The sequence below is a fragment of the Chionomys nivalis genome, chromosome 9, assembly GCF_950005125.1.
Source record: "Chionomys nivalis chromosome 9, mChiNiv1.1, whole genome shotgun sequence".
Taxonomy (NCBI): Eukaryota; Metazoa; Chordata; class Mammalia; order Rodentia; family Cricetidae; genus Chionomys; species Chionomys nivalis.
Genome location: NC_080094.1, coordinates 14,037,392 through 14,059,615, shown reverse-complemented (window position 1 = coordinate 14,059,615; position 22,224 = coordinate 14,037,392). Strand labels below are relative to the sequence as shown.

Genomic DNA, 22,224 nt, shown 5'->3' with positions numbered 1-22,224 from the left:
TGTATCCTGTGTGTGCACCCTCCACAGGACACATGTGTAGACAGCTTCTCTGTGTCCTGTACGTGTGTGCATCCTCCACAGGACACACGTGTAGGCAGTTTCTCTGTATCCTGGTAGCCGCTCCCATGTAACCAGAGACTTAATAGTAATTATAAATGTTTGGCCAATAGCTTAGGCGTGTATTTAGCTGGCTCTTAAAAATGAAATTAGCCCATTTCCATTCATCTCTGTGTTGCCCCGAGACTCATTTCCTCATGTATGTACTTCCCATCCTGCTTGCTCTTCATCTGTCTCACGGCTCTCACGATTCCCTGGCCCACCCCTTCTTCCCAGCTTTCTCTCTGCCCTGAAAATCCTCCCTAGCCATCAGACAATCAGCTTTTTATTAACAATTAGAGCAACACGTCTTCATAGTGTACAAAAGGATTGATTATTCCATGGCACTTTCCTCTTTTGTCTAATTAAAAAGGTTTTAATGCAGTAAAATTATATAACAAAAAGTTATCAAGTAAGAATTAGTTACAATATCCAGTCCATTTGTATTTGGCAAAATTAGAGAAAACATTTTTATCCATCTTATCTTTGTGAGTCTAAAGTTTTATCATAATAAAGGAAAACTTTAAGTCTAATTATTTAGTCTTTAACTCCCTCAAAGACTCCAGAAGGGTATAAGGTTATCTAAGACAGGGACATCTGACTGACATCTGGACAGTAACCTAAAGTTCTTTTATATGCTATAGGAATGATAGAGATGGTCCAAGTTAAAACCTTCCTTTTTATTTAGACAAAAAGGGGGGAAACATTCTTTTGCGTGTATGAACATATGCCACTGTGACTGGTTTAATAAAGAAGCTGACTGGCCTATAGGTAGGCAGGGTAAGGTTAGGTGAGAGAACCAGACTAAAAGGATGCTGGGAAGAAGAGGGCAAGGTATCAAGGAGATGTGGAGAGGAGATGAACTTGCAGTACTGTCAAGATGCCATGTGGCAGAGTGTAAAAACATGGGTTAATTTAAAATGTAAGAGCTAGTTAGTAGTAAGACTAAGCTATTGGTCAAGCATTTATTATATTATTAATAGTAAGTTTCCGTGTAGTTATTTGGGAACTGGCTGGCAGGGCAGAAAGTTTGCCAACGGAGGTGAGAGGACACCTTTACCACGGAGTCCGAGAATCACACTCAAGCCATCAGACTGGCTTAGGGGTTTCTGTGTTTGTTTTTAACCCTGACGTTGCTTACTTAAACATGGAGCTGGATAGTGGTGACACATGCTTTTAATCCCAGCACTTGAGAGCAGAGGCAGGCGAATCTCTGTGAGTTCGAGGCCAGCCTGGTTTACAGTGTGAGTTCCAGGACAGCTAGGGCTACACAGAGAAACCCTGTCTTGAGTGAGTAAAAATAAAAAAAATTACAAGTTAGATAGAAAGTATCAGGTTTTATTATCCTTTTATCAAAAACAAAATCAGTAACAGACGACAGTGTGAGGGGTACAGAAAAGGTGCAGGCACCGAGGCTAGAAGAGGACCCAGCCAGCTGGGGCCTGGACTGAGGTGCTCATGGGACTTACAGGCACAGGCATGGTTGAGGGACTCCGACCTCCCCAGTCCACACACACCCTGGACTTTGTAAGTCACTCCGTAAGAGGGGGAGTCCTAGACGACAGAACTTGGGGCCTCATCGCCCTCCTCCAGGTCCCCTTCTCTTGCCCCGGGATACAAGCAATGCTGAGTGGCGACCTGCTATGGCGACTGAGCACTCAAACTGTGGCCAGAGCAACTGAGAAATGGATTTCTAATTGTGTGGTCTGAACTGACCTGATTTATCCAGCCACACGAGGTCACTGTCATCTACAGACCCTGGAGAAAGCAGACCCAGGAGCCTGGCAGCTGGGTCCCCAGCAGAAGGCAGAATGAGGGTTAGAGTCAGCTACCCTCAACTACTTCAGGCACCAGGAACAGGGCAAGAGAAGGGGCCAAAGCCTACTCAGCCACACGAAAACTCACTCACACGGCCACCCAGCCAACGTGAAACTGGTAATACCATTCTATATCCTAAAAAAATATATTCATCTATTCTCCTAGAGCCAAGTAAGAATAATATATTACAAGAACACATACACAAATATCCCACTATCCCCTACATTATATTCTGGAATCTGCTAGAACATTATAGCTACTTCTTAGACAAAGCAACTTCAGAAAGGGCCAAAGTTATAAACAAGAGGGCAGAGTATTTTTTTAAATGGTGGGGGAGGGGCAGTGAAGAAAGGAGGATGAAGCAGCAGCCCTGTCTGAAGCTATAAATAGTAACAAAAAATTAATAAAAATCATTATCTCCAACTCTTCTCTCATTTCAAAAGACAAACAAAACAACATAAAAATCGTGACACACAAACTCAGCTGGTGCAATGGAAATGTTCTGCACAGAACATTTGCCCATCCCCACATTCTTAGCCTGGGCACAAACACTCACAGAAAGGAATGAACCTTTTTTTAAAAAAAAAAAAAAAATTAGTTTTCTCAATCTTCTACAAATGCATTTCGGCACTTCACCCCACCCTCCCCGGATTTAAAAAAAAAAAAAAAAAGTGAGTTCCAAAAGTCACTGGACAGAGCCTAGAATGGCCAAGGCGAATCATAGAGACTCTGTAGTGTGACCCACTCGTGAGTGGACCATCTCAAGGTGCAAGGGATTCTAGCTTCTTGTCCCAGCTCCTGATGGATGGGTAGGGTATTTAGCATGTGGACAGCAGCCAACTTGGCTTCCAGAGTCAAGGCAGTCATAGGTGAGGCACATTCAGTACAGGCTCTACACGGGTCCTAGATTCTATTCTGGAAATCTGGGGGGAATAAAATGAACCAATCCCAGGCTTGCCTTTAGAAAAGGCAAGTTTAACCCTTTCTTTCTGCCAGAGCAACCGACACACATACCCCTACCCCCAAATCCAAGCGAGGCAGCACAGTAGATCTCTCTGCTGACACCAGAGAGGTGACCAGAGACAGATACTGACGAATCAGTATTAAGGTGCCCTTCCTCTACTAATGCCCACCATCCAATCATTTGACTCCCCTCCCCATTAAGTCCAAGCAGCACTCATGGGAGGCTTCACGCATAGAACTCGTTGGTGGGGGCTTTTTTGTAGATGGGTTTCTTGCCCAGGTCGTAACTGCCTTCGTCCTTCTTCTTCATGCGGTACACCAGCAGCAGGATCAGGAAGACGGCGAAGAGGATGCCCACCACGCCGCCCACAATCAGAGCTGGAGGAAGAAGGGAGCAAGAGGTGAGGGTGAGAGGCTCCTTGGGACTTCAGGGTCCATGTGCTCAGTTTTCTCGGTCACCATGACCACCCCACCACACCCAGGGAGATGAGAGAGAGAGGACTAATACCTTATCAACTTTGACCTTCATTACTTCCGTGACAAAGTAACTAAGTAGTAAGACCACAGCTAAAATGGGCCACAAGGCAAAACCACTATTTCATCCTTTTGGACATCTGGCCTAGTCCAAAGCTCGGGCTCTAAAACATCACACAGACACTCTAGTAACCGCTTAGCACTAGGCCAGGAACAAGAAAAATGGCGGGCTATTCCATCTTCCTCTGTGTGCACAGGGCCCACCTAGACCCATATACCCGAACAGGTGCAGTCTATAAATATGCAGAACACACTCATGTCCACACTGTTACTGCAGAAATAATTCCTGATTATCGTGGTTTGTGTTCCCGTGTCTTGCGGGGATTCCCACAGGTTTCTTCTTAAACCTCGAACCTTCCCCCCATTGACTGCTATGTCTACTGAGGCAAGCTTCTCTGTCTCTCATTGCAATATGGAAAAAAATCCTAGACTAAAATAAATTCATCTCCTTAAAGCACTTGGAGTGCTTACCATGGTGCATGTGCTCAAGCTCCCAGACTTGTAAACCTCTGGCTTTCTTGTGTCCCCTCCCACTGAACAAGGCCTGCACAACAGTAAGCGCTCAAGAGGCAGGCGCCTGCCTGCTTGCAGTCCAGCTCCCTGAAGAGCACCTGGCTGGGGGCAGGCAGAGGTAGACTTCTTTCTGCACTTGGGTGAGCATCTGTCCAGCCACCATGCCAGGTGGCCTGAATGACTCATTTCTGTTTGTCAGGGGCAAGAGTAGCTGACAGAATCCTTCCTGTGGCAGACTGAATCCCCTAATTCGGTCTTAACCAGCCCAAGAAGATTAATCAATCTCTCTCTCTCTTACACACACACACACACACACACACACACACACACACACACACACCCCTACACAGAATGGAGCAGAACAGCCAGAACACAAGAATTTCTCCTTTAAAAAAGAAAGAAAGAAAGAAAGAAAGAAAGAAAGAAAGAAAGAAAGAAAGAAAGAAAGAAAGAAAGAAAGAAAGAAAAGCAAGACAGCACTGCCAGGGGGGTAACAGACAAAGCACAGGCACTAACTATGAAGAAGCCACCTCCTTGCTGTCTCCAGCTGCTCCTTTCCCTCAGGTAACTCCACTCCTCCTTCGGGTCCTTGATCTGTGCTAGGAAAGGCCCAGCAACAGGAGAAAGGTCCAGCCACAGGTTCAGAGGCCGACTGTGCCCCAGGTCCAAACACCAGGTCCACCAGAGACAGATACACACTGAACGGAACCCCTGGGTGCTGTTTCAAAGCTGTCAGCTGTGACTGAGCCTCTGCTGTCCCTTCAGTGGTGAGGTCACAGGGGCTAGAAAAACGGATCTTTTCTAGAAAAGATCTTAAGGCGGTGTGACCCTGATGTGGAAGGGTAAGGGACAGCCTGGCTTAGTTCTCCTCTTACTCTGAGAACCAGAGCAGAACCTAAGTCTCCTCACAAATAAGAAACAGCAGCTTGACTAGATTACTGGTTTTCAAAGTTTTCTTGGTGGTGGTGGTGCTACTGAACCGATCCAAAACTCCACAGATGTAAATAAAAACCTGTAGCCGGAAGGTCTAAAATAGGCCAAGAGCGAAACTCTGTGGTTGAGGAGACAGAGAGCAATTCTTTCCACAAAGCTCAAAATTTCTAAGGCCTTAGCGGTTTCTAAGGACCGCTCACCCTGACACCAACACAGACTGGGGTAAAGGAATGGGGACAGGAGACCAGAGGCAGGGCTATGCCATGACCCAAGTCTCTGAGGTCTAGGAAACAAGGCCAGTGAGAGCCTGAGCAGGTGAAGGAAGAAGATGGACAATGACAGGTGGGCACAGGCTCCTTACTAACACCCCGGCCTCCTGGGGCTCAGCTGGCTCGCAGGAGCAGGACTTACCGAGCATGGGCCTGCTGCACCCACACCTGCTCAGCCTGTCAGCCCCCCCCACCCCCCGCTGCACATCTCTGTAAAGTTTGCTCCTTCCTCTGACAACCTGGTGCCACCACCCCATCTCAAGCTGTCAGAGCAAGGACGGTACTATCCCCAACTGATGTCCCCCCAGACAGGCTTGACCCGGCCCAGCCTCAAGTCTCATGCGGGGCAGCACATTCCCTGTGGGTCTCAAGCTGAAATATACAGATTCTGTAACATAAAAACACCCCCTATCTTGCCTACTAAGGGACAATGAGCACACTAATGAGGACTCAATCTGCAAAGCAATTTCGTTTTTCATCACAAACCAACTCAAAGAAGTCTCAATCAACACTCCTATTTTACAGAGGGGTAAGTGGTGGTGGTGGGGGGGGAAGAGACTCCAGTCAAAAAAAAAAGCATCGCGGCCAAGGTCAGAAGGCTAAAGGTCAGAAGGCTATCAAGAGCTGTGGAAGTGAAAGGAGTCTATCCAATTCCCCAGGGCCTCCAGGCTTTCAAGGGAAATTAACCCTTAAATAGTTAACCCCAGAGGCCACTCAGCCGGGCTTCTATTCTTTAGAAGTCTTTGATATGCATGGATCCTTCCTCCCATCCCCACCCCCTAAGGGAGATAAAGCCCTCAGAAGCCCCAAGGTGAACGAAAGGGCTAAAGGGACTAGTCCCTTCACCGCAGGGGAGGGGCGACCAAAGAGCCTCACCTGCCAGGACCTCGGTTCTCTCAAAAATGTTGCTGTCCTGAGCAGTGCTGGACATGGACACTTTGTTGGATATATCATCGCCCACTTCGGAGGGCGAGACCCTTTTGGGAATGACTTCATTTTCTTCCAGCTCCTTGGTGTCTGAGGGGACACGGATCCCAGGCTGTGCCCTCTCCGGAATGTGGTTGTGTAGAGGCACCTGAAGAAAAAGGAGGGAGAGAACACTGAGCACAGTAGCAGAGGAAGGAGGTGGAAGGGGACCCAAGAGGATGACAGGTGGAGAATGACATCAGCCCCAAAGGGGAAAAGAGCGTAAGGGTGGCGGGGAAGGGGTGGCCTTCACACACCAGCAGGTATATGCTAGAGAAACCACAAGAGGTGTGGCAATTCCCACATGCCCTTCGGGAAGTCAATTTTGCACCTGGAACTCTCTCCTAAGGCAGAGCGTGAATGCGTGCGTGTCTGTGTGTCAAACACACCTTATGCTTATTGGGGTGTTTTACTTTTAGGGTACCAAAAACAACTATTTCATCAATAAGACAAAGAGAATGCAGCCTGTAAAAACGGTAACGGTACGAAGACGCAAGAAAACCGTTCCCGAGGGCACCTGAACGCCCGTGCAATTTGAAAGGGGAGTTGGCAGACAGCTGCACAAGGAAGCTGGGGTGGACAGCGATCGTTCTCCAGGGGGGATGGCCCACCTGCCCTGCCCATGCCTGTCTCAAAACGAGCCCAGCGCCCCAGTAAAAGCCTTCTGACAAAACGGAGTCAACTACCAATAGCTGTTGACGGGGCTGTATTTTCTGCCCTTCTCCACATGTTGTGGAAGAGCAAAGAGGGAGGAGACCAAGGTGCAGCACTTACCAAGGGTTGTATCCCTTCTGGGAAGGTCTTGGTCTCCTCGGTGCCATCTGCCAAGGTTAGAGGAAGGACAGTGTGAACAGGAGGTCCATCGTATCCAGGGAGCTAACTCGTTCAGCCTGGGGCGTCCTACCTTCACAAGCCCCAGGGCAACCTCAGTCAGCTATCCCCCTAACAGGAGACTCCTGGGACACCTGGCTTTCTTCCTCAGCAGCAAGTATGCCGATAGTAGGTAGCTTTCAGACGCTCTGCGAGCTCCAAACCCCTTCCCATGTCAGGTGTGGATCCATAGACTACAGAAATATCTGGGAACTGCTTAGAAATACAGAATGTCCTTGAGTAAGTGGCACATATCTGAAATCTCAGAGCACCAGAAGCTCAGGCTATGTGATGGCGAGTTCCAGACCAGTCTGGGCCGCCCTCTAAGAGCCTATCTCAAACACTGAAAGCTGGAGAGGAAGTTCAGTGGTAGGACACTTCATGCAAGGCCCTAAACTAGGTCTCATCTGGGAGGACTGACCAGTCTAGGGTCAGATTAACTAGAATTTACATTTGAACACACTCCCCAGGAAATTAACCTTTAGGAAGGAAGCAATTCATTGTAATACTAAATACTACACACTGTACATAGAGGCCAAAAGCTCACTTCTCCTCCACAGCAACCCTTTGTAGACTATCCTAGCACACAAATGGGCACCACCAAACACACGGGAAAATTTACTTCTAAAAACACAGAGTTACCCAAAGCTTGGTAAATTCAGTCCTCAACACTAGTCACAACCCTTCCAAGACTTGTTACACAGTGAGAAACCAAGGCTGGAGTTATGGACTACAGGACTCCAAAGCTTAACACTTGGAATCAGTAGCACATCCCTGAACAGGAGAGGGACACTTCTCAGCAGCTGTCTGACACAGAGGCCAGAAAGCTACCTGGTTACACCCAAGAAACCTCCCTGCCTCCATCTTATCTGAAGCAGGGGCTTTTCTTGGGCTCCGCTCTCCACATCTCAACCCACACACGCCCCTCCCACTCCACCCTCACTTCTGAGCCAGTACTTTTCCTTTTCCAAAGGAAGAAAAACACTTCAGGTCTTTCCCCACACTCCCTCTACCCTCCACCAGAGAAAGGAGCCTATTGGACAGGTTCAGGCTCGTGCTGCGAACTCCCAGGAATGAATCCTAAGTTGTTTACAACTCCTCCCAGAGACCTGGGGGTGGGAAATGTTACTTTTGTTTTCCTTTTTGCAGTGGACGGGGGCTGTGGGGAAATCTCCACTAAAATACACGTCCTTGCAGCCCAGGTCCCCAGCCTGCCCAAGCACACCCCCCTCCAAGCCCCATACCCAGATCTCCAGAGCCCGACAGCTCAAAGTCATCTGATCCCTGCTCGAGGCCCCCAGCATCTTCATCGTCAGGGAGGTCTCCAGAGTAGTAGCCGCCTTCCAGGAGGTCCTGAGGGTCTATGACTTCAGTCTCTCGAATCTAAGAGGAAAGATGAAGTATCATCCCAGAGCTCCATCCCCCTCCCTCTGGACACTCTGGAGGCTAGGTTCCCCCAGAACCAGTGAATGCCCATGCACAAGCAGGATTACAGGGCTAGACAGGAAGCCTTGGGTCCTGTCCCCCCCATTTGCTGCCTAACTTTACCAAGTTTCTGTATCATTTTGGGTTAATAAAAAAATGTTTCAAGTAGTAACAAATAAGTTATTAATATTTCTAGGTGTCATTTACTGAACCACCTGCAATCTCAGTTGTTTATAAAAATCTAATTTCTTTCATAACAAAAGACACTGGGCACTAAAGGCTTTATCCATTCTCTTTTGATGGCACAAGTGACAGGTGGGAGGGGGGATGCACTCAGGGCCACCTAACTTCAGGGCCAGAGATTCCCATCTACATAGGCAGGCACAGGATATACAACCTAGCTACCACAGATGCTATGATAACAGCTGGTTTCCACATGAAAGGGAGTAGGCTACTGGCTCTGGGCCTGCCCAGTCAGGGACACGTTCCCCAACTGAGTCACACTGGCAGGCTCACTCACACTCCAAGACAACCACAGACCTGGTGACTCACAGGTACACTCCTGAGAATCCATCAACTTCTCTCAAATGTCTATTCTGCTAGTTCTGTGCAGGGCACAAAGAGCCTTGCTCCCCCAGACCGTGTCACCCATCCCACAGAGACCCAAGTTGAGGTCGATTTCCCATCAAACACCTTTTGAAAGACAAGCATCTTAAAGCCCCCCACCACGCGCACTCGGGAGGCAGAGGCAGGCAGATCTCTGAGTTCAAGGCCAGCCTGGCCTATAAGAGCTAGTTCCAGGACAGGCTCCAAAGCTACAGAGAAACCCTGTCTCAAAATAAATAAATAAATAAATAAATAAATAAATAAATAAATAAATAAACAAACAAACAAACTAAACTAAAAGCCCCCCCCCCCAAACACCACTTATTCGGTCTCTCACACCCATCACCTAAACCTGGCTGGGTATTAAACAAAGCTTCTTCAGGAGCACAGGATGTATTGAGGTGCCCACTGCCCTTCCATTAGCCTCTGGACTCAGGCTACTGTTCTTGTAAACAAAGGCCAGGTACAAGGGTCACTGTTCTACGCCTACCAAGCCTTCTCAGCCTTCTCTCCTCCAGTCGTCAGGACCACAGGAGATGAGGCTCTACTCAAGACTAGATGTTCAGAATTAAAAACTAGATGTTCAGGCCCAGGGAGGCCCTTTTCTCTTTTACAGACTTCTGACAGCATCAAACCAGAAAAAAGGGAGTGACAGCCTAAAGCTACACCACACCAAGCTTTGGGTAGAAAGTGGCAAGGTCTGTTTCTGACAGCCCCAGGCAGTCCTTCACGGGGTCCTAGGCTGCAGTGACACAGCTGGGTTAGCGAAAAGGAATGCTGGTCTATCCCAAATGAGTCTGAGTGGCACGAGAGGCCGGGAGATCAGCTTGGGGAACAGGCTCCTCCTTCACTCTCGCACCCACAGGCTTCCGGGGGAGAGGTGGCAGGAGCTGACTGTGCCCTCTATCCACCCCCATGGTCAGGAAACTAGATTCTGGGAAGGGAGCTGGGAGGAAGTTGGGGAGGCATCCCTTTCTCCCCGGGGTGGGGAAATCAATGCAGAGTGCTTGGTCTGTGTGGGAGTAGGGAGCCAGCAGGGGTTAAGCCCTGCTTAGGAATGACTTCATGACTCCGGAATCAGGAGCTGTAAGGCTGCTGGTGCTGGAACTCCAGCCCCCGCACAGGGCCCGTGCCTGTGGCTTTGGTTTGGCAGCACAGCAAGAGGGCTTCTCCGAGGTTGTACAAGTGCCCTAGACGTCAGGCCTGGTCCCAACCCCCTTCCCCACACCCTTCACTACAAATTCCCTAGGGCTCAAAATCTGAAAAGAGCAAGGCCTCCATTGCTTACAGTGTGCCAGGCCTTAACATGCACGCAGCTGCGATGACGTAGACCCTTTGGCAGGGGTGGAAACCAAGGCTCAGAAAAGCAAATTATTTCTCTAAGGTCATACAAGCAGAAAGTGACTAACAAGACCAGCAGCAGGGCATGAGATCACCTGGGCTTTTAGCCACAGAAGCAGGAACACATTTATACTTAGGGCTACCAGCCTGCCTTAGGCTAGAGAGAAACACTAAGGGGGCGTGTCTAATCCAGTTAGGGGTGGGAGAAAGATGAGCTAGAGGGAAGGAAGGATGCGGAACAGGGAGGCTGATATTGATACTTTGACCACCCAAGTCTGAAAGACTGGTCAAGGGATGCTTAAGTTCAAACTCCTCCTGACAAATGCTGAGGTTCTTAGCCTAAGGTTCAGATTCCAGCACAGGTCTCAAGACCTTCCCTACTCCACCTCCCCCCTAGGAAGGAGCTGAGAATGTTAAGTCATACACAGAACCTCCTTAAGATGTGAAAGTGTTATGAGGTGTTCCAAACTAACCCAGGAGATTGGAGATGAGCACATTCATTGACTTTCGGTCATTACTTCAATATTCCATTAGAAAAATGAGGACCAAGAAAGAAGGCAGTAAAGAGCCAGCCACGTTTGTAAAACTGAGGCTGAAACCAAAATTTATTCCTGGTCCAGTCAGCCCCCTTTGGAACACCTGGTATCCCATGTACTCTATCCCTTCATTTTGAGACAGTCTCACTAGGTAGGTGGCACACTTTATACAGACCAGTGCTGGGATTACAGGAATGTGCCACCATGCCCAGACCCCTATCATTTCGCCACCTTCATGTTAAATTCCAGAGGAAAAAAAAACAATAGTCTGAGATCACACAGGGGGCCCAGGGCCCAGCTAGATAGACCTTTTGCCCCAGTGGTTGAAAAGCTCTTCAGAGGCAGTCTTAAGAGGACGGAAGAGTTAACTCCTTCAGCACTTCAGAGGCTTTGGGGACCGATGAAGGGACATGAGAGACTGAGCCTCCTGGAGCTCAGAAGTCCTCTCTTGGCCCCTTTCTGGTTCTTTCTCTGCTCATAATCTCAAACAAGAGAAAACCTCTCAAGTGGACAACTGCCATTGCGGCCAGGATGTCAAGACAGAACCAAGCGCAGTGGGATTGCGAGCAAGGGTTTGTTTGTTTGTAAAGCTGAGGAGGTACCAAGAGCCCTTCCTTCCCCCACTCTTTTCAAACAAGGTCCATTTAGTAGTCTGGGGTGGCTCTGAAAAGCCAGGCCCCATCAGGCAGACCCAGCCCTGACCAGAGAGGGGCCCAGCCCTCTCCTGACTACAGATGTGGTCCCATTCACGTCAGTTCACCACAGCTCTGCCCAGGAGAGCATGCATTCATGTAAATATGCCCACACGTGTACCCCGTGTCAGCTGGACTCATCTTTATCCCTTTCGCAAAGATACGATAGAAGCCAGATGAATAAGGCTGTGGGTCTGGACGCGAAGCTCTTGCAGGCCCTGTAAGTAGATACCTAGACTAGTGCGGACAGCTAGAGACCTGGATTCTTCCCCAAGGCGTCTGGGAAAAAGATGTAGACACACTTTTGTTTTAAAGGAAATAACACCTGCAGCCAGAATGGCTCTGAGGCCACTGAGCCCAACCGTCTCATTTTATAACCTGAGACAGATTACTTTGCCAAGGTCACCCAGGGAGTTAGCAGCAGAGCTGGGCTGACAACTTAGGTCTCCCAGCTCCTGGGGTGAGGTGGCCTTCCGCCCTTTTCCTTGTCTGTCCGCAGGGTTCTCAGCAAATATCCAGGCAGCTGCATAAAGCTAGGGTTTTGAAAAAGCCACGGATCATATCCCAGAGTCTTACAATGTCCATCACCCCGGGAGAAGCATGGAGATGGGGTGACTGCAGAAGCATCCACTATGCATCAGGTACCCGCTCTGTAGAGGCTGAATCTACTCCAGGGCACGAGGTGCTCTACCTGGTTAGCAGGTGAGAAAACAGGCTGAGCCATTCATGGAAAAGCCACAGCTAGGAAGGCACTCCACTGTGAAAGCCAGGCTCTTTCTCTGGACCGTGCCCTAACCAAAGCCAGCTTTGTCACCATCACCCATTCTTTCGCCTCCCCCCACTTAACCACAGCACACTGGCCTAGCCCGGGCTCCAGGGCACCCCCCTTCCCTTGCCCAGGAATAAACAAAGGTGAAAGCGATATTGCTTAAACAAAGGCGCAGAAACCTGGCTGGAACACCAGGGAGGAGTTCAGGGTCAGAGCTTGGTTAACTGCAAACTACAGAGAGCCTCCTACCTGCCTCCTCCCCAGGGAAGGCAGGGTCAAGGCCATGCTTGATCACGAGGTCAGGAAGAGACCATAAAGGTGACAGAGGAACAGGTACCTTCAGGGGCAAAGTCACACCCTTGGGCACCAACTGCTAGACTTTTCTGAGTGGTTCTGCAGCCCCATCGACCTCACTTCCTACAATGGGCAAGAGCCACAACCACTTCTGAGAGGCTGTGCGTCTAAGAGTTTATTCTGGCTTTTACCTAAGAGTTTATTCTGGCTTTTACGTCTTCGGTTTCCTCTTTTGTAATCAGGGCAGGTAAGCAGGAGTGATGAAGATCCTGCGGAAATGTATCCACCTGCACAAGTGACCCAGCAGGTGACCTGGTGCATAGCAGGTGCTCCACACAGGGTGATCTTTCTTAAAGCCCACCTGCTTTCCTTCAGGCTGGGGCGGGGCAGGGGGAGGGGATGAATGCTCACCCAGGCCAAAGGGCTGGGAGACCCTGACCATCAGATGGGAGATGCTCCTGCAAGCTAGACAGCTAGGGCTTCTGCTGCTGAGACCAAGGAAGTGAAAGGCAGGCTTCTTCAAGCTCAGGGATGGGTAGAAACCTGCCCAGGGTAAACTTTGAGCATGTTACCCTAAGCAAACAGAGACCAAGAAAATCTCTTTTCCCAGGAGTAGTCCAAGGCACTAACCAAAGCCATCTGAAATTCTCATGACCTCAATCCTCTATTTCCTGGCTTGCCTTGAGGGGACACCCCCCCCCCCAAATCTAGAAGACAAAAGGAAGTCACACATCCATCTTCAGTCTGGTGCCCTGGTACCTGAAAGGGTTAATTAAGCAAGGTTTGGAGAATGGGGGTGGAGTGAGGGTTCAGATGTCAGTTCTGCCCACTTCAAGGTCAAGTTACCCTGAACACAATCACCCTGTAGAGAGCCAGGCCTGGCACAGGCAGCAGCCAGCTTTTCTCCGAGCCCCAGGGCAGCCCATTCCCACAAGAACTCTAGGATCGTGGGGTACCAGGCAAGAATGAGGGAGACTGGTCAGGAGCCTCGGGACAAACTTCTGCCAGGGACCAATCCAGTACCCCTGCCACTATCTAGGTGGTCCTGAGTGGTGGGTTCCCCTTTCTGGGCCTTCGTTTCCCCACCTGTAAAACGTCACCAAGAGACAAGCCTCCCTCTGTCCTGAGGCCTGGTTACCAAATTGGGCATTGCTCCGATTACCAGTGGAGACAGCTGGGAGGGACTGGCTCCCTCAAAGCCTCGGAGACAGAGGTGCATTGAAGCTGGGGCTTGTAATCTAGGCAGCAGATCCAAAATCCCTACTGGATCTGAGGCTGGCCAGGAGACTCTCGGGACACAAACAAGCCTCCAGTGTTCTGAGGGCAGAGTCCAAGGCCTACTTTGCAGCCCTGTTGCAACGGATTAGATCTACCAGGGCCTGGTTTATGGCCCCGGCCCCTCCCCCGACACTGGGGAAGCCACCGCTCCAAGTCCAAATTGTCTCAATCAGCTCCAGGCTGGGCTTCCCCAGAGGCAAGGAGTGTCCTTACTCCTCAAGTGCCCAGCCCAGCCATTTGCTCGCCCAGAGGTTAGAGTGGTGTGGCCAGTCCCCACAGGTCGGGCCACCACAGTCCGGCTTCACCCAGTCACTGTTTCCGTACACACCAGCCTCTCCCTGCCTCCCTCTCCATTACCCTGGGTGTCACCTGACCAGCAGCCTCTCCTCTGCCAGAGAAAACTGGGGCAGCCAACTCCCTATACTAGAGGACCTGTGTCTGTTGTCTGTGTGTGTGTGTGCGCGCGCACACGCTCAGGCACCCATGCCAGCAAAGAAAGGATGGAGAGCACTCAGTAAGAGGGGCTAATTCAAGGTGAGGGTGGGAAGAAACTGGGTACTGGAGGAGGGTGAGACATCGAGAAGACAAGTGACAGCTGTAAAAGGTCAAAGGTGACTGGCTGTGGTAGTCCATGGCTGTAATCCCAGTACTTGGGAAGCAGAGACAGGAGGAACAGGAATTCAAGGTTAACCTAAGCTACACTGAGGCTTTCAATCTCTTTATTTCTGGGGAAATCCGTGATCTCTTAAGTCCTAGAGCCCTTTGAGATAAAGGGCCCGAACCCCAGAAGTCCTACTTAGCTCATTTATATTTCCTGCACGTATTCAGACACCACGTCCCAAGCCACGCTCTGGCCCAGACCGCAGCCCTTGTCTAGTGTCGCTAATGATAAATGCAACTTAAACCAGCTCTTTACAAGTTTACTAAACAACAATTATGGCCCTCAAGTGACTCGGGTGTTTTATAGAGGACAACTGGGGCTCTCACATCAACAAAGTGACTTATTAACTCACTGTGTGCCCCTGGGAGAGTGGCAGAGCTGGGGCAGAGACTGAGACTTTCTGGCTCTAAGACATGCCCACATTTCCAGTTTCCCAGCCTCTTGCAGACACCACCAGAGAGGCCTGCAAGGGGCAGCCATGTGTCCAAAGGTCACCTGCGGGTTAATTACAAACCAGCTCTAGAAGTCAAGTTTCTCTAGGGTTAAGTCAGACCCCAATGATCCACAAACAGGCTCTCCCCGTCTCCCAGCACATGAAGCAGGGAAAACGCCTTCTCAGCGCACTCGCTGCCTTTGCTTGTCCACCAAGCCCAGAACACTACAGCTACACTTGCAGTTACTCAGATGCCTGAAGACTGCCCCTCCAACTTTTAGCTTGAGCAATAGCCTGAGAGGATCTGGTCCCCTTGTCAATCCCTAGCTCCTCTCTCCACAAGTGGCCTGGGACACCTGCAGATCCTGGCAGGAGAGGTGGGGCTGCCAGGAACCGGTTCTTGTTTAAATATAAACCCATCTGATAACCTGCAAACAGCCCACTTCTAAGATAAACAAATAGAAGATTTGGGCTCTATCAGCCCCACCCCTAGGCTCGTCCCTTCCCACCCAGCAGATGCAGGACTAGATGTGGGGGAAGAGAAAGGTCCTGGGCAAGTCAGGGAACGGTCACTGAGGAATGTCTACTCCGGTTCACTACTTGGAGCTATACTCAAGAGTCTCATCTGCAAGCTCATCGTCTTTAAGTCTCTCTATTATCTTATGTATTTATTTATTGACTGGCGCTAGAGAATTGAACCCAGAGCCACGACAGACCATTGACGTTTTAACCCTCCTAGCAGCCTCAGAAATGTCAGAATCCTAGAGCCAATCAAACCTGAAGGCTACTGGTCGGGCCCGAATTCAGACCAATTGAAGCCTCAGTGTTGCTTAAGGGTGTGTGTGTGTGTGTGTGTGTGTGTGTGTGTGTGTGTCATACTCCCTCTGTACCACTTGTCCAGGGTCAAAGTGCACACACAGGCACTGTGAATGGTCAAAGGCTCTGGTCATCGGTGTTGACTCCCAGAGGCGAAGATAAACAACTGAACCCAACACAGCCCCTCAAACTTTCATGTCATTGCAACATTCTCACCATCTTATTAGGCAAGAAAGTGCTAGGAAGCGAGTGACTCAGGAAGGCTCTAGTGAGTCACAAAGCCCAGTCCATCCCATTCCCCTGCTCTTGGGCATTGACTGGGAAAGAGTACCAACTCAACCAGTCCAGGAGTCAGAGAACAGCTAGAGGCCAATCCCTTCCAACAGTGAGCCCAGCTCCCCAGATCCTCATTCAGGCCAGTTCAGCACTCCAAGTCCTTGGAAAAGCCTCCTGTTTCTAGGCACTGGGGATGGCAGCCGCTGAATGTCCACCCCACTTCTCTTCTGAGACAGGGACTCTTTAACAGTCTACCCAAGAAGCCAAGAGAACTCCCCTTTCTCCCCTCCTCACTGGGCTGTGGATCGCGAGAGACACTCAGATGGCAATGGTCCAGCCTTCTCACTTTGGAGATAGGACACTGTGGCCTAGACACAAGGTGTGTTCACTAGCAACCCAGAAGTAGGTTCCAAGTTATCTAATGTCACCATCATCTAGAATGTTCTCTGAGAGACAAACTAACCAGACACCTAGCATTCTCAGTCAGACCTGGTTCCTGAACTTGGCAAAACAACACACTCCTTTCAGCACCAGTTTTCTGTGAAAGGGGAGATAGAAAACGCCTAGCGTGCTGTAGCGAACTGTGGTCGTACAAGCAACTAGCAAGAAGCGACTTTGGAGAGCCTCTTAGGACCAGGTTCCATACGTGAGTATATGCATTCATAATCATTGCCTGTAGGAAAGGTAAATGTTTCACTAGAGCATATAAAACACAGTTCTTTTCCCAGATGAGGACGGGTGGGGCTCTCTCCCTCTCCAGAATTTGGCTGTATGTTTTCATTTCCTGGAGGGAATGCCTTAGATGTCTCCTATGGTTCCCTTTGAATACTCAGTGCTAACTTATTCATCAGGTGTCAGAGAGCTGGAGAGATAGCTCAGAGAGAAGACCGGGGTTCAACTCCCAGCACCAGCTTAGAGTTCACAACTGTAGTTCCAGGTAAACTGACACCTCTCCTGGCCTCTTTCGGCACCAGACACAAACATGCTACAGACATACGTTCAGGCAGGTTGCCCATACACTTAGGTAGTAAAGCAACAATCAAGTATGTGACCTGGGAAGGTAGTCTAGAAGCTTCCTAGCTCCCTTGGATTCTGCAGAAGTCCTCTAAACCCAAAGAGGTCAAAAGGAACCCTTCCCAACACCACAAAGCTCTCCAGATCCATGGCCCAAGTATTTTCCCGGATGTGTGGCAATTCTATGGGTTTCCAAGAAGTTCCAAAGAGTTCTCACCAGCCACTCATAGGTCCTAGAACCCCCAAAGCTTCCCCCACTCCAGCCCACCCAACTCTCAGCCCGGACCCCTTCCCTGCTTGATAGGAGAGTTCTCAGGTAGACCAGAAATGCCTTTCAGTTGAAGTACACCTGGTAGGTAGGAGATACTGTCTCAGAACTGCCCGGAATTGGTGCCAAGTAGTGGGCCGTGCCCCTGGGCAGCAACACCTTGCCCCACCTTCCCCCCCATCCCAAAACAAGGCTGCCTTTAATTGGCCAGGGTGGGAGTGGCAGGAAGGCAGAGCAGGGAATGCTCCCAGCTGGACAGGAAGAACAGGTTTAGGATGGCAAACCCGCCAAACAGAGGAGAGGGCAGCTGGTGCTTAGCTTCGGCTCCCTTCCCCAAATCTAGGTTTGGACTAAATGCAAAATTTGGAGAAAGGCCCTCATAGCATGAGGAAGACAACTCTACTAGACAGTTAATACGGCCTGCAGACACCGTATTAAAAGGTGCCATCATTTAATCTTTCAATATAATTTATCTGAAAAAGAGAACACAATAACAATCACCACGGGCTATTTTTGAGGGCCTAAATCATCACTTATCAGAAAGTACTCAATAAATCTTAACAGCTGTGAGCCAAGCCCTGCTCCCCAGGCTTCCTTTTTTTCCCTAATTCCAAAAAGAAGAAAAAAACGGAGGGCAGATAGTATCATCTCTCCATTACTCTAGGCGAGTATGCTGATTTTTCCGGCCACAATTTAAGGGAAATCCCTGTTCCCAAATTAGACATTAAGATGCCATAACATTAGCCAGGAAGAAGAGTGTGCTGAGATCGGCTAAGAGATTGAGGCAGAAGCCTCCGGAAGCAGCTGCTTAAGGCTGGCTCCCCCCCCCCGCCCCCCAACTACATCAGGTCAGCCACAGGCCTGGCCTGACCTACCTCCCCTAAACCACATCCTCCTACTGATCTGGGGGATGCGGTGGTGTCTACTCCTTCCCCTTAAGCCAAGCACCTGCTGGCTGAGGCGAGATCGATGGCATGTGACTGGCCACGTGGTGACCTCAGCCACCTCTTAGGTCCTTTTCCTTCACACTGCCCAACCAGCATTCCTTCAGAAACCTCCCCCAAAGAAAGGCTCAACTTCACAGTACCCTTAGGCAGCGCCTCCAGAGTTACTGCACCAGGGAGGCACCGCGGTTTGGGCTCCACAAACCTTTCTGCAAAGATGGTTTAGAGAAAAGCCATGGCCCACACTCTGATTTGTTCCACTCACTATTCCTTGAGGCTTTCTAACCCCAGGTATCAACAGATGTCAGGCCAGTCTTGAGTTAAGGCAGTCACTAGAACCAGAAGATAAATGCAGGCACTTACAAGCCTGGCTGCCTAACTTCAGTCTGACTCCCCTGGGGTTATTAGCTGTGTGACCTTGAGCAAATTACTTAACCTCTCCCGCCTCGGGACTAGTTTAAGAACAGTAAACAGCGAGGCTTTCTGGAGCTAAACACATTTAATTCCAAACCCCTGTGAGGGCTGCTAGAACGGAAACCTGCACGCGATGGTGCAGGGTTTTGACTGCGATTGTGCTGCGTGTTGCACGGGCTCTCACTCGTTCCTCACCTGAAGTCTTCCTGAACAGAATCAATGTGCCCTAAGAAACTCAGAGAAAAGGGGACTCACAAAGGAATGGATATTAATAACTCAACTCCAGGGTCTCTCTCCCCTTAAAACTTGGACAGAAGGTACAAATGGTCCAAACTCCTGGGATAGACCCCCGCTCCCAGAAACTGCCATGCCTGCAACTTCCCATACGTGTTTGCCTCCTAAACGCCTACGAGGAGGGAGGTGTAAGCGTCCCAGCGCCCTGTGGACGCTGGTAGGGACTCTGAAAAGGAAAATGGTTTCTTTAGGCTCCCTGCGACCTTTTCTCCTCCAGCTCCTTCACCTCGCTCAGGTGGGTGCCTCAGTTTCCCCCGGTGCAGCTCAACACAAATATTTCCCACAAGACAACTTTAACCCAACCTCTAGCCCGGGCTGAGCGTAAGTTGTCTGGAAAGATAAATGACCCAACTTTTTAGGCAGCCTGAAGCAGGTCACCTCTTGATCCTATTGCAACAAATCCGTTCTGCAGATGGGGAAGGTGACACTGCAAGGAGCAACTCCTTGTCCCTTCCCAGGTCAGCGGCAAGGCTATAACCAGGAGTAAGTTCTCTCCACTACCGTAGGTGTGTGAAACAGGATCTCCGTATAGCTCCCGAGTTCTCCCACTTCCGAATACACGCTGCCCACCTTGTCCCCAGGCCATCTCGGACTTGGGCCGCCTGCTCTGAACACCCAGAGAGAGAGAGGAGGGGCACTCTGTGCTCAAGAGACCGTCCCGAGATCACAGCCACAGGGAAGGGGTGAGGGTGTGGGAGGAGAAGAGTTGACACCAACTTAGTCACGTCCAACCCCGGAGCCCCGCAGCAAAGCTGAGGCCAGAACAGGAGCGCAGAGCAACAACCTAGGGGCGCACGGCGCGCGGAGGAGTTCCCGCCAGCCTCTCCACGACCCCTGTGGAAACTTTCCCCACAAAGTTTTCCCCGCCTCGGAGCTCAGATAGAGGTGGCGCGGCTCGTGGTGGACCCCACTCCATCCGGAACCGGGATCTCAGGAAACAAAGGAGACACCGCCCCCCCACCCTAAAACATCCTTCAAACACCTACCGACTCGGCGGGGGCGGCGGGGAAGCCTCCGAAGAGCAGCAGCAGCAGCGCAAGCAGGCTAGCAGGCGCCATGGCTCCAACTGCACAGACCAGTGGCGCGCCCCTTCTTATAGGCGGCAGCCCCGCCCTGCCCTGCTCCGCCCCCCAGTGCCCGCTCGCAACGCCCGGAATTCCCCCGGGAAAGCTTGGGCCTGCAGGGCGCTGAGCCCAGGCGAGCTGGAAACCCCGGGGGGGGGGGGCACTGCTCCGGGATGACCCCGATCTGCCGCTCTCCCAGAGCTGCAGGCTTGCGACGGTTAGCAGATCCACTGTGAAGCAGTCCCCCCGCCCTCCCCACCGCCACACACACACACACACACTCTGGGGACCACGTCCAAGCCCACTTTATAGCTGGGGAAACTGAGGCCCACAAATGGGAAGGACTGAATCAGGGTCTTCTGTTTATACCAGTCTTCGAACCGATGCGGTCCACTCTGAAGTCAGGGAAGATTTCCCAAGTGGAGCTTCAATTCGGATAGTTTTGATTAGCCTCCCTGAAACGGATGGACGAAAAGGTTCGGGTTTTTCCGGGCCTGTTGTCATTATTCCAAGCCCAGGGCTCTAGCACAAAAGCAGCTGGACAGACAAAGCTATGGGCCTGCCCTCTCACTAACCAGTATAATTTATGAACAGAATTGTGGGGTTTTGTGTAATTCTCACGTGTCACGAAATACTCTTATTCTTTCGACTTGTCGTCGTTTCCCCCACATGGATGGAAAACTAGTTCATCCTTAGCAGTGGGCCAAACAAAAACAGGTTGACTGATCTCTGTCTTGAGGGATTTTTCATCTCTCTGAAAACTGGTTTGCAAAGTTTCCCTCTTTGCTTTCCACATTGGATCCAAGCACGTCGCTTCTGACATCATCTTAACAGGGAGTGGGGTGATGGTAAGATAATTCTTTAGACCCCAAGCTTAGGTACCGTTGGAATTAATAATAGAGAGTGGAACCCCATCCTCGCCCAGGATGGGAAAGACCTGTCATCCTGGCACTTGAGATACTGAGGCAAGAGGACAGTGGAGTTAAAGACGTGGGCCAGTTGTTTCTAGAATGAGACCCTTAAAAAGGAAGGTGTGTGTGGGGGGACATGCTAGAATCATCAATCAAAGTATCAATCTTTGACATACAGATATATTGTAATAAGGGTGTGATGTGGCTTTGGAACTAGGGCATTTTGATCTGTCTTGTCATATTATGAATTCACATTCTTTTATTTCTTTATTTTTTTGCTTTTGTAGCCCTGGCTGTCTTGAAACTCACTATGTAGACCAAATTAGCCTTGAACTCAGAGAGCCACCTGTCTCTGCCTCTGTCTCTGCTTCCCCAGTGCTGGGATTAAAGGCCTATGCTACCACCACCTAGCTAAATTCACATACTTTTTTGAAGTGGGAATGACCCCTCCCCCTCTTTGAATTGTCTAAAATAACCCCTAACTCACAATGTCCCAATTCACACCCAGACACACACACACATGCACACGATGGGATCACAGGCAGAGCGTACTGTGTCCTGTTTCTTGACTTCCTTTATTCTGTTCCTTAATTACTTTATAAGAACGAAAGCCTCTTGTGACAGAGATCCTTGAGAAACAATTTTCAACACTCACTGATCATGGTTTTTTGTTTCCCACAGACTTAATGGTGAGTAATTGTTTTCAACTATTTTAACATACTTCCCTAAAAATTGGGCACTGAGAAAATAAATGAATCATTCTAGCTAGAATTAGAAATTCTTTCTCATGATCTGGGTGTGGTGGGTGACGCATGCCTTTAATGCCAGTACTCGAGAGGCAGAAGCAGGTAGATCTCTAAGTTCAAGACCAGTCTGGTCTACACAATGAGTTCTAGGACATCCAGGGCTGTGGAGAGAGATCCTGTGGAGGGGGGGTGGGGAGAGAGAGAGAGAGAGAGAGAGAGAGAGAGAGAGAGAGAGAGAGAGAGAGAGAGAGAGAGAGGAGGGCGGGGCAAGGGGGACCCTTTCTTACAGGCCTGCTGGCACAGGAGAGGCAGGCAGAGCCCTGAGCTGGAGGACAATTTGTCTACATTTCAGGTTCTAGGCTGACCAGAGATACACAACCAGACCCTGTCTGTCTGAAAGAAAGATCTGAAAGAACCTGTCTGAAAATCATTTTGCAATTCAAATGGTTTACAATCTTTGCATCTTTGCTTTCCATGGGA

At 50.0% G+C, this 22,224-nt stretch overlaps 1 protein-coding gene across 1 annotated transcript; it reads right to left on the bottom strand.

The window, feature by feature from the left end:
* Window positions 1–1,418: 1,418 nt before the first annotated feature.
* Window positions 1,419–20,083, bottom strand: Sdc4 (syndecan 4). The gene is made up of 5 exons (XM_057781966.1): window positions 20,010–20,083; window positions 8,207–8,345; window positions 6,867–6,913; window positions 6,003–6,201; window positions 1,419–3,255 (listed from the first exon to the last, which is right to left on the bottom strand). The coding sequence occupies exons 1-5, from the start codon at window positions 20,079–20,081 to the stop codon at window positions 3,104–3,106; spliced, it is 609 nt and encodes a 202-aa protein (XP_057637949.1). The 5' UTR covers window positions 20,082–20,083; the 3' UTR covers window positions 1,419–3,103.
* Window positions 20,084–22,224: the final 2,141 nt, after the last annotated feature.

What these genes read in the sequence shown, in the direction of transcription:
- Sdc4 (XM_057781966.1), bottom strand. Translation starts at nt 20,081, where the DNA reads ATGGCGCCTGCTAGCCTGCTTGCGCTGCTGCTGCTGCTCTTCGGAGGC. An exon ending in CAGAAGGGATACAACCCTTG is followed by an intron (nt 6,202 to 6,866) that starts GTAAGTGCTGCA and finishes CTTTTTCTTCAG; the next exon opens with GTGCCTCTACACAACCACAT. An exon ending in GAGAACCGAGGTCCTGGCAG is followed by an intron (nt 3,256 to 6,002) that starts GTGAGGCTCTTT and finishes TTCTTCCTCCAG; the next exon opens with CTCTGATTGTGGGCGGCGTG.